The 14693-nt window shown below is 40.3% G+C and overlaps 1 protein-coding gene across 4 annotated transcripts in view; it reads left to right on the top strand.

Moving 5' to 3' along the window:
• Positions 1-1700: 1700 nt before the first annotated feature.
• Positions 1701-14693, top strand: part of LOC114161228 (ninjurin-2-like) — a 31017-nt gene continuing 18024 nt past the window's right edge. Inside the window, exon 1 of one of the 4 annotated variants that reach the window (XM_028044416.1) lies at positions 1701-3232. In XM_028044416.1, the coding sequence (XP_027900217.1) occupies positions 3137-3232 (96 nt within the window). In that variant the 5' untranslated portion in view covers positions 1701-3136. The remainder of the gene's footprint in view (positions 3233-14693) is intronic. The other 3 variants (XM_028044413.1, XM_028044415.1, XM_028044414.1) reach the window with 3 other exon arrangements.

Genomic DNA, 14693 nt, shown 5'->3' with positions numbered 1-14693 from the left:
GGATGTCTATTCACAGGTTAGGGTTACCAAAGGTTAAGCTTGTTGTGTTTCGTGGCTTACCTTGCTAAATTACATCTTTCTTCAAACATTCTTTAGCCGGTCCGATTGACAAACCTACAGTTGGTTTTTCTGACCTGCAATCGTCGACTTTTCCTCCACTATTATCAGATACGATTGATTTCTCCCACCGAGTCACAGTGGAGAGCACAGGTTATGTCCTCTTGGACTATTGAGTTTCGGTACCATTTCCCACGCAAATTGTTTACAAGGTTTTAAAAGCAGTTGGCATTTCAAGGAACCTTTAATTATCCTGCCGGTCTCCAGTTACTAGAAATGTCTCATATACTCGACATGTATATTAATCACACCCAACTTATCTGAGCTTACCATTAACAGAACTCTGTTTAGAGATTTTTGTCATGCCCGCAGATGTTTTGAAGAAAGAAAGAAAAATACAATTTGTCTTGATGATTAACGCAACAGCACTTCACTTTGATGCTGTTCTCTCCACCACAGCTATGTATGAGATGATATGTTGATCACTTTCATGTTCACAAACTACATGAGTCATTCTTCTTAATGGATTCAAATGACTCTAGGGGAGAACGAGCGATAATTTTTCACAGCAAGCCCAGTCAAGTCAGTTTTATTCATATAGCTCACTGCCATGTTGAGAACTTTCTCTATTCTGGTGATAAAGATCCTGCAAGGAATGTTCCATCAAAAAGTCTGGCTGTTGGAAGAGCAAGCAGGAGTCTTGAGTTCACACAGCAAAGAGATGCATGTTCTCAGCATGACTAAAACTGACGGTGGAGATGCAGAAACCTTCCATACGTTTAGGAAAGTTATGCAGATTTTGAATTTTAAATTTGTGTGGCGGTGCTATCAGACAGCATGGCCAAGAATGGAGAACAGAAAAGGCTAAGATACTGAGAGTGCAGTAAAGTCAGTCACCACTTCACATTCAAATGAAGCCCATCAAATCCAGTAGTACTCCAATGGCTTTAGAAAGCTGTGAAACTGTGAAGGAGTAGAGTATAGTTGCAGTAAGATGCAGTCCTTCTATAATGACATAATGAGTTTCGTTTCAGGAGAAACTTCATACCAGGAAACAGAAACCTGGGAAGATGGATGGAAGAACAAGAAGCAAACAAAAACAGAACCCAGGATTTCCCCAGAGACATGGTGAAGTACAAAGCTGTTGGTAAATAGATGTTCCTTTTGATCAGATGCCAAACTAATCAAAATGTCAGTATGTTAGTGTGCAGTAGTTTACAGCATTCATCAGTTATTAGCTAGCAGCCAACAATGGAGAGCGCCATGGTTTGCTGCCATAAACCATGGCGCAGACTCTACCGTGCTTTCTGAATGCTTGTAAATATTAACAGTTCGTTCCAGAGAGATGTGACTCTGCAAAACTCGCTGCCAGTTCTTCTGTAATTTGACACACCTCCACCATTTCTCTCGGTTTCTTAAGAATAACTACTTGCCAATTTAATTTTCCTTAAATACTCTTCAGTTAAAACTTTGGCAAAACACATTTGTGCATTTATCAGTTTACATGTTAGGACCTAACTTGTGTTTTCTATTTGTTTACACAGTTGTAAACTGAAATGAATTTTATAGGCTTAAACTGTTCTTAATGAACTTTTGAATTTTATTTTCAAAATTTGTTTACATGTCAACAAAGCAGGTGCCAGATTTGTGCTTAGGTCATACATATGTTCGGTTCAAATGCTTTAAGCATTTTCCTTCTGAAAATGGTCATGAAAAAACTGAAAAAAAACCCTGAAGTTTGAAAGCTGGAAGCTTGCAGAGTAATTGCTTAACACTACACTAAAAGATTCGAAGCAAAACATACGGAAATATTGACATGTATAAGCAATCTAGAATCTGTGAATGCATTCCCTCTCAAACCTCAATCTTTCATCTTAGGTAAACCAAAACCTTTCCAAAATAGCATTTATCCACCTGGCACAAACCAAACTGGGAGAGATAAATAAACTTGTTTACCAAATAACTTAAGCTGTTCTGTCGACATCAGAATTTATAATTTGGAGGAGGATCTGTAAATGTCATCCTCCAAATACTGCTTTTTTTTCTTGGAACCAGAAAATACAGAGGTTTGGCTAAATGAGCCGTCTTGTGTAAGCTTCTTCTAGGAACCGAAATGAAATGCCTGTGGGTAGGAAAGTTTGTGTTTAACCACCAATGTAGAGATTATTTTAGTAACTTTCAGTCCAATAAAGTAAGCATAAGTAAAAATCTATCACTGCCTTATGAACAGCCATCATGAAGCCTCAAAATCCTCGATAGACAGCAGGGAGAAGGAGAATGAAGCCACAAAATCAAAACCTTTGCTCAAGCAGCTCATACTGCAGGGACTTTCTGGAAGTTTAATCAGCTCAAAAGAAATGAAATTGCACGATGAGCCGGGTCTTATTATTAAAGAGAAACCTACAGCAGAATAACTACAATGAGCAGGTGGCCCAAGGTGAATACACAAGTCGCTCTGAAAATCTTTATCTTTACTTGAGATAAAGACCTAATATAGAATATAAAACTGTAACCAGATATTTACTGATACTTTTTAAAAACTGTCTGGCATTAAATGAGGCCAAACATTACGCTTTTAAATGAGAATAATTAACATTTGCCATATTTCAATTGCTGACAGCCGGCATTCTGTGTCAAGGCATCATAGTGGTGAGTCTCCTGAAAGTCTATTGTTATGGTCCAGTGAATTTCTTGCACAAAACCCAAAGTAGAAATGGCAGTGTGGTAATAGTACAGATCATTTTCAAATATTGGAGAATATTTTTCCGCTGTGTATTAGGATTGTGTTCAAGGTTTTAACAAACTATAATAGATTTAGTATCTAAAAAAAAATAGAAACAAACAGACAGATTGCAAAGTGTGAATCAGTGAGAGGAGGAGACCAGGATGGACTGAATAAGCCATTTGTTTGTCTCTCTGTTGTCCTGCCTGGCCTTACTTGGTGCCTGGCTTCCAGGGTCTCTCCCGCTGCCTGTATCGACCTCTGCCATCGTCGCATTGGCATTTTTTTGCTCCTGTGAGAGCAACTCTAAAGCGTGTCTTTATCTCGACGTCTGGAGAACTCGCTGTAGGCCTGACGATGCAGGGACTGGGGAAGACGGAGAGAGGAGAGCAGGGACGCGACATCGACCTGGCGTCGATGAGATCCACCATGCCAGCCAGCGGCCCGCTGCAGGTCAGTGCGTCCCAAACAGATGGAGCAAGTCGGGTGAATAGGAGAGAAGTTTTCCTGCTTGGCTCTGTGGCGCTTCTTCAATGCATTCCCCCTGTTTAAGTTTCCCTCTCCCTTTTCTCTTTCATCTTTGTTGTGTTCCTCCTGGCATATCTGTTCCTCTGAATCACTGCTCCTGTCTTGGCTGCGCCACACAGCTGTGGTATGTCCTGCGTACGTGAGAGCTGAGGATCAGAGGGTTGCCGTTTGCCTCTTCAAGGTTTAGGTTCAGTGCCTGGACACTGTTCCAAGGCAGAGATGTGATCGCAACATCAATCAAATATCAATTAGTACCAAGGCGTGAAGGTTAATAATGGATTCAAATGGAACCATTTTAGGTTGTAGGAGCAGGCACTCAAACTGCGAAGAAGGGAAGGTCACTGACAGGATAAAAATCTGATACAAAAAAATGGGGAGTTTACTATATCACAATGACAAATGCATCATATTTAATGTGTATATTTATGACACTTCTACCTCTAACACAGTTGGTGCTTTTCTCAAAAGCCTATTTACAGAATCAAATATTTGCCCTGGGCCACCTGGTGGAGGACCAAACTATTATAAATAAGTTAGATTAATTAGATTACAGTTAGATGAATTGGTCTCTCTAAATGTCCTGTAGGTATGAGTGAGTGTGAACATGGTTAGCTGTCCTGGGTATTTCTCTGACGATTCGTGGTAAACCTGCCCTACCTGCCTAATGACTGCTGCAGACAGACACCAGCTCCTCAGGAACCTGTAGAGACGCACAAATAAAGACAACGGATGGTTGGATGGATAATGAACAGTGTTATATATAAGCTAAACATACTGCAGTCTGATTTGTTTACATCTAAAACAACGGTGTGAACACTTTCTAGATCCATTCAAACCTGCCAGCCATCAATTAATGAAATTATACAACCAGTCCAGCTCTAAACATGTATCCATGTTTGAATGAGTTACCCTGTATGAATGAACCTTATTTGTGCCGACAGCCTCAGTAAGAAAGGAAAACATTGTCCTTTAAGGTGTTAGTAAGCAGCTGCAGAGGTTCTTGCAGAAAACAGAAGCTCAACACCTCAGAGAGGAGCTTTTAGCCACAATCTGCCATCACTTATGTCTGTTGCAACATATGGCTTTGTACAAAGATGTGTGGCCAAGTCCTCACCGCAACTATTCATTGCTGGTGGCTTTAATATCTGTCGACAGATGTAATGAAAAGCATATAATATCAACACTGAAGCTGAAGTGAGTTCATGTGGGAGCAAGCATCTGGGGCACAGCAAAATGTACATCCTGTTAGATAATCAACACTGTTTGACACCTCAGTCATGCCACTCACGTGTTATTTGAGAGAACAGATGGAAGCTACTGAATCTTTAAAGACATTGTGATCATAATGTATATGTGACTATAAATGCCGGCGACAATGTGCAAGAAAAATGTCTTAGTCTCGGCTATGTACTGAGATTAGATGTGGTTTGACCTACAAATTCAAACTTCTGCTGATGTTGCACAATAACTGAAGGGTCTGAAATTGATAGCACGTTGACTCAGACTGTTAAGGGTTACTGTTTGACATTTTTCTTAATTTCACGCAATGCCTTGGCGCAATTCTTCAGCATTTACGCATAGCCTTAAATCCTGTTTCGTTGTGATCCATGATGATAACATTGGCTGAACCTGGGATATTTCATGTGGACTCCTGAGTTTTTCCATCTGTCTGTGTGTAGCCATCATGATGAATCTATTTCTATGGTGTGAAGGCTTTGCACCTCTAAGTCACTCTCTATGTATAGTGCACAGCAGCAGTGTGTGAAGTGCTGATAAAGACTTAGAAATAATCACATGGCCTTTCAAACCATGAGAGTCAAGTTTCGATGTTAGTAAAAGAGAACATTTGGAATGCATGTTCTATGTTTAGAAGCAATACTGCGCTTTATACGATACCATCTCCTATCAACATGTCAACAGTCTTTTTTTTATAAATGACTGTTGACATAATGTGTGTGAAGATGTGTGTCTTTTGAAGCAACTAGCTTCTTTTACACCGATGTAGCCGTAATCCGGAAAGAAAATTTAGATTTAGATTGCCACTTATAATGAAATTGTCATGAAAGGCGGGGTGAGGTGGTGAGGCAGACGCTGTAGACCCAGATGAGATGAATAATGGAAGTTTTAATTATGAAAATAAGGTCAAAAATCCAAAAACCTGGCAGCACAGTTGAGCAGAAGGCTAGGGCTCAGCACTGGTAGCAACAGGCTACACGAATTGACAAGCAACATTGACAACGACAAGGACCCGACGAGGAACAAGGAACACAGGTGGAGTAAAATACACGGGAGGGTAATCACAGAAACGAGACACACCTGGGAACAATCAAGGGGAGGACAAGACAACGAAGAGACTTAAGGACACAGAAAACTCTAAATAAACAAGGAAAAACACAGATCCCGACAGAAATAATTGATTGTTGCCTTCTATTCATATCCTGTGGAGAAACTAAGAAAAACAGGCATCTGACAACTAAAGCATTTGTGTTCATAGACATACTAATGCTAGTGTTTTTTAATTTCTTAGGTTGTGGGTTTAAGCTTTCAATTATATACAAAAATTTGCAAAAAAAAATTCATTGGTCAATAATAGATATTGTCTACCTCTATAACCTTTTGAATATTATTAGCACTGAAATACTGAAAGTGACCCAAAATAGAACCAATAAATTCACTAAATTCCTTAGTTAATCCTTCAGGTTTTCTCTGTTTAGTTTCCCTATTGTCACATGTATTCACTAGTCATTTTCCCCCAGCTCCTCAGTTCAGGCCTCAAGCCAGCTGCAGGACACTCTGATTTCCAAGAACCAGAACAAAGTTCTTGTTGGCCAAGGCATTTGAAAAACTCAGGTGCGAAACTCCTGGGAAGTCCTCACATTGCCCGTCTTCTGCAGCATTTGATTACAAAAGTTGTCAGACATTACACAGAAACAAAATCTGCAAGTTATCCGAGTATAATATATTATCAACACAGCATCACATCAAAGATGACTCTCTTAATCTGATGTAGAAACTAAACAACCCCATAATGTTATGTTTTCCCAGTGAGGAAAAATAATATGCTTAAAGTAATGGGAAGTTGGAAATCTTCAGTTGCTGAAAGACATGCAATGTCTCTCAACTTGAAAGCAACTTGTCTGTCCCATTAGGCAGTTTATTCATACAGACAGCAGGACTTTGTTCCAACAGCTCCTAGTTTCTTGACTTTTTGTTCAAACCTCTGAGGTCCCTCGTAAATCAGTGTGGATGTACAGCATGTCCCCTGTCCTACTGTCAAGATAAACAGAACTTTGACAACTTAAATCCCAGCAGCCTTTCCTGTACGACAGTCAGAGTCGGTTCTTCAATGTAAACAAGTTTGAACTGGTTAGTCAGTGACTTTGTCAGATAATGGAAGAAGAGGGGCCACTGTAGGGAAAGTCTGTGCAATTTAATATTTATATGTGTTATTACATTCATTTTCCATCCCTATAATATTGCAGAACTTAATGTAGGTTGGTGTGTGTGTGTGTGTGGAGGGGTGGGGGGTGGGGCGTGTGTGTGTGTGTGTGTGTGTGCATGTAACTGTTACATTCAGGCATGGGGGTGTGAAGTACAAGAAGTTGTGCAATTGTCTTTGTGATTCTGGGAACCTTTGAATTTAATCTTCAAATGAGACGAGACTTTAAACTGTTGTAATGACTAATGTTGTGACAACACATTCAGAACATCACTTTTTAATTTGTAAAAAAAAAACGAAATATAAAATGAGATTATATTTTATATATAATATCAGATTAAATATAAAAGCATTATTTTCCCTCTTCCTAATAAAATATCTTCTACTTTGTTAGCCGATCACATAAAATCCCTATAAACTGATTAGACAAACTGATGTTTGTGAAATACGAAAACATTCAAGAGGTGTAAATACTGTTGCACTCCAAGTGAAATATATTTGATCAGTTTATATTTTAACAAACAGATCAGAAACAGGTTCAGAACATGGCTGAGTGAAATTCTTTGCCATCATCTGGGACAAGTAGATACACACCCTATGACACATATTTGTTTTTATTGTTTCACTTATTTTCCATGCAGTAATTTAAAAACTGAAATTAAAAATGATAGTACTGTCAACTCCAATTAGTTGCATTTAGGGTGACTAGTTAAGCTTAATCAAAAATGGTTCAACTTTGAACATCTGGAAACCAATAGAGACGTTAATGATTACCGGATGATGTGCATCTGATTTCAAAATGTTAGTTTCATTTCAATATGATTCGTTATTCTGGCATCATGTGCATTTTCTGTCATCTTCTTTTTATATATTGTGTGTATTTTGTAAACCATGAAGGTCAAAATTGTACTCACACATTCACATTTACATATAGTCCAACAGCATATTGAGTTAAAAGCCTCTTAGGACTTTGGGTGTGTGCTTGGGATTGTTGTCCATTTGAACCACCCAATTATGTTCATAATCTGAAATGAAGTTGAAAATTGTTTAGGTAATTCCTGCACCCTACTCTTCCATTTTCCTCCAGTAAAACAGCCCACAGCATGACTCTTCCACCACTGTATTCAACTGCTGCTACATGATTCTGTGATTTGACGTTTTTTAAGTTTGAAAGAATCTCGTCTTCAGTTGTCACAGACAGCTCAGTCTTTGTCTTGTTTGATTGTAAAAACCTTCATTCAGAGGATTTAGCTTTTCAATGTTGGCACTGCCACATTTTAGTGCCAATTTAGGGCAAGTGGCAGCTTTAAAGAAGCTGTTCACAAACAATTTTCCCCTTTTTCTCAGAGTTTGTATGAGCCTGATAAAGCCTAGATTGATTGATACTACAGAGTGTTGGATATAAACAATTAAATCATGACCCCCATATCCCTGTGTCTTCCTCTCCTTCTTTCTCGTAAACTCATAATTATATTGTCAGGGTGAAAAAGAGCAGTTATCTGGCACCATTATTGTCACCACAAACTCTGCTTCCACTTGGGCTGGAATCTCCGTCCTCTTGTTTCCAGCTAGCGACAGACTCATTCTGCTCTCTGCATGATATAGTTTATGATGACAGTAATGTCAAATTAAGTTGAGTGGCTCCTCAGAGCATAGAAATAAATCACTGCAAGCGGAGTTTGGGCTGAGAGTTTTGTGCCGCGCTTTTTCGTCTTCGTCCACTGGTCCTGGTCGCGCTTGCCAAGAAGCAGCAGGAAGCCCCTCTCTCTAACGCCTGTGCTGGCTCGCTGGGACTTTACAACGCTACAACTCAAGTATGCATGCACACACCCCAGCAGATGCACATAAATCACAAACACACACTAGGCCTGTGAAGCTAGCTTCTCTCATTCACTGGCAATCTTGTCTGAGGCACATTTATGACTGCTTATGTACTCTTCTCTTCAAAAAAAAAAAAAAAAGACATTACTGAATATACGTATTTCTTTCAGGTAAATATTTCATTATTAAACAAGAGTCCATGCATGTAGTTCGGATACAAATACAGAACCTCTTGTCGTTTCCTTTCTGAACTTGTTTCATAAAAAGTGGCACTAAAATGACAAGTGAAATTTATTGTAACTGTCCTGCGAACATGCATAGTATACACTCAACCCGGGATAGAATCTGACCTCGACTTTCTCTATGAAATGTGTTGCTTTGGCTAAGTTATTGGGCTCATGTGTTTGTGTTAAGACTGAGGTCACTCGGAGGTAAATACAGACCTCTTTCTATCTGTGTTTCCCTGCCCTTCAGCAAAGCGGTTAGGTCACTGGATAAGACAACGTGAGTGTCTGTGGGAACAAAACCAGACCTGAATTTTTCTGCTTGGTGTTGCTATGTCTGGCAGTCTGTGTGTGCATGTATATAAGTGCAGTAGTATATATAAGTATATAAGAAAGGGGTGCAGATTTAAATTACAAGCTTTGGAGGCAGGTATCGTGTCTAATCAGAGGCACAAAGGGCATAATGCAAGTTTAGAAAGCAAGTTTGTGGTAAATTTGTGGAAAAGCTACAAGAACTTGTGTCCAAAATTGGATTGTTATCAATCCAGAGGCGTAATTTAAGATTTTCCAGAGGTATAAAGATCTAAAGTTGGGGCAAAGAATTAAGGAATTGTGTTTATTGTTTACGGCAGTGGTTCAGGCTTACGTCATCTAGCCTTCGTCTATGTGTCTGTGGTGAGGATGGAGCTAACGTTAACTTCATCACAGTGATATCAGGCCTTCTGTGACACAAACCCACTGTTGTTAATTCTTATTCATTTTTCTCTGCGTGAATCCATAACAGAATTGGAAGTCATAAATTCGTGTTTCACACATAATCCACAACCATTGTCTATTAATACATTCATGACTCTAGAAAAGTCATGAATTTAAAGTCCGAGCTTTAAAATGATTTGGATTATATTTGTTGATCAGTGATGACCATGAAGTACAATAAACTATTTCTGTTTCATGCCACAGAAAGATCATATAGAGACACTTGTGTTGCACTTTCAGCATTTCCCACAACCAAAACTATGCTTCACAGATTTTTTTCAGCATCACATATCCCTGTGCACACACACATATACATCTTATTTATGGGCCTCTGTGGACTTGAATAAACAGCCATACTGATGATTAGCTGCCTCTACTGTTCTCAGCAGTGTGAGTGTATCGGTGCATGACCTTTACAGTGAAAACAAACATCCTCAGCCTTTGTCGGGCAAACCACTTACATTTTTTCCACAAGCAAACCAGTAATGCAAAAGTGTTGATCAGGCATATTAAGCAACTGGAGCCACTTAACAGTAGGCCTCCATAACATATGTTATTACTGTAGCTCGACCCCAGTCTGCTACAACGCTGGAATGCCGGGACCAAGTTAATGAACTGGCATTAATAATTCAGTGCTGAAGAGCTTTCTCAAGAGGAAATTAGAGGGGTGGTTTCAAGATCTTTAGTGTTTGAGATTATTATGTAACTCTATGATTGACATGGATGTTAATCGTGTAAATTCCTAATGTTAGATAAATTGCTGGAGTTTATTTGCACATAGGTCTTTTTCAAGTTCCAGTTTGGAAAACGAAGGAACACACTACACTAGTCTGAGGAATGTGGACATATAGCTCTTGTACTGGTAATACAATGACAGAACAAGCTTTAAAAGTATTTCCCTCAAATGAATCAGTTTAATCAAATGTTGTGTGTGTAAAAGTTTCTGCCTTCTGGGAATACTGTAACTTCCAGGTTCAAAAAGTGCAACAGTGAAACTATTTTAGGGTAATCTAGACTGATAAGTTGACCGTATTGGTTGTTTTTTTTAGGTACGGTGGTTTTGACCAAGTACAGGAACAAGCAGGATCATCAATAAGCAAAGAAGTCATCATGATGGCAATAAAATATCAGAAAAACAAAATAAAATCTGAGATTTCAAATGATCTAGATTACAGTATGTCGAATGTCCAGTGATAACCATATAATACAATAAGCTATTTCTGTTTTAAGCTATAGAATAACATACATGTTTTAACGTTGTTTGTGTCCTAGAAAATTGTTTTGCTTAATGTGTGTAAAGTGGATCTTTACAGGAGGGAATTATAGGAATTATCTTGACTGGGTGCACATGTGCGTTGCGATATGTATAAAAGGTATGCGGTAAAGTGAAGCAGCATGTGCCCACAGGTACAGCTGAGCAACGATTCACACACTAGAAGAGTTGTGTGCATGCAGATGACACTTCTTTACCTGAAGCAATGTTCACAGTAGACATTTATGCAGTTAGTTGTGTATGCATATTTGTGTCCTATTAGTCCAGCGTTTCTCAGTTCCGGTCCTCAGACCCCTCTGTCCTGCATGTTTTAGGTGTTTCCCTTCTGTTACACACCTCGATTGAATCTATGGGTGATTAACAGGCTTTTGCAGCACTTGATGGTCATGCAATCATTTGAATCAGCTGCTCTGGAATAGAGGCACATCTAAAACATGCAGAGCAGGGGGTCCTGAGGACTGGAATTGAGAAACGCTGTATTAGTCCAATATAAGCTCCAATATACGCGTTTTTCCCCTGCAACATATGTTCACAAGGCAAACACAGTCTGAAGTATATGTATACATAATTTTAAACAAAAATCATAAACCTTGATCTGTGGTTGATCATGTCTGACTGGTTGAACCAGCACAGGTTACTCTTGTAAAACCTCTCTTCTCTTTGTCTCCAACTGTCACATTTAAAGTACAGGAAAATAAAGTCGGCAGTCATTGAAAATGTAACGCAGAACACATCAAAAGTCTACACACCCTAGTTAAACTGTCAGGTTTCTGTGATGTAAACAAATGAGACCAACATAGGTCCTTTGAGTAGGAATGTCACCTATAATGTGAGCAGTGGTTTTGTGAACATCGAACGGCTGCATTCAAGTTCACCTTAAGCAAGAGCTAAAACACACCTACCGTCAGTTAAAGTTCCACTTGTTAATAACAGATACATTTAATTTGCTTTTTCTTGACATGTTCATGTTCTTGTTATCTCACAGCAAAAGTCAGAAGAAGAGTTTAAAAGAGTTTGCAACAAAACATAGTGAAGATAGATGTCAAGTGGAGAGAAAACAGGAGAATCTGAATGTTCTACAACGTATTTTAAAACTCAAGTAAATGTACTCGTTTACTTGCGTTACATATTGTCATGCAGTCATTGGTGCAGAATTCTTGGAACTCGGGAAACGGGATCACTCTCACTCACAGGAAGCGAATGCTCTGGACGGTGATGAAGGCCGGGCCATGAAAGCCAGGAAGTTGCTGGGAAGAATGTCCTTTGACGTCACTCACGTTTGAAGGCCCGGGGGAGGTTCAAACTCCTCACATCTGTGGGAAAGAACATCTCTGTGGAAAGAGTAGCACCAGAAAATAATAATAATAAAAAAACACTCTGAAGTACCACTTTCTCATTTCAGAAGTTCTCCGTTCTTCTCATTGCACCTGCTCTTACGATAGCACATCTCCTCAGGGTCCTATCCAAAACATATCCACAGGCTCAGTGTTGCTGTTTACACTAAATCATACGCACACACAAGCCTTCAATTAGTGTGCCCATCCTAAAATCCACTTGCCTTGTTTGCTTTGGATACAACCAACTGTAAATTGAGATTAAAGCGTGGCAGTTTGTCTTTTTTAGGTCAGTGGATTTTAAATCAGCCAAAACCTCAAACGCTGTTGGGACTTGTTTTCTAACCGCAGTGTTTGCCACTGCACTCAAAAGCTCACATGACTCAGGTCCTTTGATCCTTTAATGATTTTAAAGCATCAGCACCGACAGTGTGCCACACAGAGACAAAGAGCAAAGAGGAAACATGCACATACTTTGGAAAAAATATGTACTTGGAATGGGTGTCGCAGTTTTTTTGCCTATGCAGATACGGTACTTTGCAAAAGTATTCATTCCTCTTCACCTTTTTCCAAACTTTGGGATTTTATGACAGACCAAAACAAAATATTAAATTGTTAATATGAAAGACATCATATTTTGTTTACAAATACTTTTAATTTAAGTATGGCATGCATTTTTGTTCTAGCGCTCTTAACTCAAGATTACAGTCTCATTATGAAACCAGAATAATGTTTCAGAATAATGTTTAGGGTTAGATAAATTATGTAAATGATGTAAATGGGACTTCTTTTTCCAGTCCTTCAATAATGATTTCTTCTTGCCACTCTTTCATAAAAGCCTGATTTGTATAATAGTTATTTCTGCATTTTTTCCCACTCGAGTTGTGGATCTCTGAAGCGCCTTTAGAGTTACCACAGGCGTCTGCTTCTCTGATACTCTCCTTGCTTGACCTGTTTAAATAAACAGCCACATCTTGTCCGATCTGCTGTAGTGCCATACTCTTTCCATTTTCAGACGATAGAACAACCAGCGCTCTGGGATGTTAAAAAGTTTCTAAAGCTCTTTTTATAGCGTAACCCTGCATTAAACGTTTCCACATCTTTGGTGTGTTCCTTGGTTTTCTTGATACTATTTAATAACTTATGTTCTCCAAAAAAACATCTGAGCCATTCACAGAACAGCTGGATTTATGCTGAGATTTACCATTACATCACACAAATGTGGACTCTGTTTATTAATAAAGGGAATTGCGTAGGTATTTGGAGCACTTAATTTTTATATCCTTTCCCTTTCTTCAAAATTATGCACCACTTGTTTGTATTGGTTGACATTTGCAAAGTATTGCGTAACACACCTCTCCTACAATGTTCACCAGTGTGCCAGTCATATGCAATTTTTGAAAAAGAATCTAAAAAACATCATGCTATTCTTATTTGTATCAGTCTGTTACTTCACTTACTGAAACTGCATCTGACGCCAAAAGATTTCCCTGATGCCCAACGTAGACCGCAGTTGTTTCAGCTTTGTGTCAGGATCTGTGTTTTTCTGTGTTTATTTAGAGTTTTCTGTGTCCTTAAGTCTCTTCGTTGTCCTGTCCTCCCCTTGATTGTTCCCAGGTGTGTCTCGTTCTGTCATTACCCTCCCGTGTATTTAACTCCACCTGTGTTCCTTGTTCGTCGTCGGGTCCTTGTCAATGTTTTGTAAATTCGTCCATGTGCGTGCTGCCAGTTGTTTGGACTGTGCTTTCCTTCATTAAAACATTTATTCATCTTACCTGGGTCCGCTGCGTCTGCCTCACCACCACCCCTCAACACACCGTTTCATGACAGAAGGACCCGACGACGACTGAACGGTGAGGCTCGCTTTATTATGGACCCAGCCGGATTACTTAAGACTGTAGAGGACTATGTCGAGGAGGTGGCAAAGCCTTACTCCGCCCGTCACCGCCTGAACATAGCCACACGCTTGGTGATCATGCTGGACGAATGGATCCCGCGACTTCCGCATCTGGGGCTGGCGGAGTTGCAACAGGAGGCAGAGAGGGAGTGCCTGACGGCGGCTGCCGTGCTGAAGGGTAACCCTCTGCCTCCCAATCTGCACAGTCTCTCCGCCAGCCCAGACCCAGCTCCAGCCGGCGCACCCCAGGCCGAATCAGCCGGCGTTCCAGCCGGCGCACCCCAGGCCGAATCAGCCGGCGTTCCAGCCAGCGCACCCCAGGCCGAATCAGCCGGCGTTCCGACCGAGACTCCCAGTGTTCCTTCCGAGACTCCCAGTGTTCCTTCCGAGACTCCCAGTGTTCCTTCCGAGACTCCCAGTGTTCCTTCCGAGACTCCCAGTGTTCCGACTCAGACTCCCTGCTTTCCGACCCTGACCGAGACCCTCTGCTTTCCGACCCTGACCGAGACCCTCTGCTTTCCGACCCTGACCGAGACCCTCTGCGTTCCACCCGAGACCGAGACCCTCTGCGTTCCACCCGAGACCCCCAGTGCTCCGACCGAGACCCAGTCCCTATCTGTTCCTCCTGAGACCCTGACCTTC

The sequence above is a fragment of the Xiphophorus couchianus genome, chromosome 17 (genome assembly GCF_001444195.1).
Source record: "Xiphophorus couchianus chromosome 17, X_couchianus-1.0, whole genome shotgun sequence".
NCBI classification, from domain to species: domain Eukaryota; kingdom Metazoa; phylum Chordata; class Actinopteri; order Cyprinodontiformes; family Poeciliidae; genus Xiphophorus; species Xiphophorus couchianus.
Note: the sequence above shows the minus strand (reverse complement) of the source record. Positions and strands in the feature narration are given on the sequence as shown.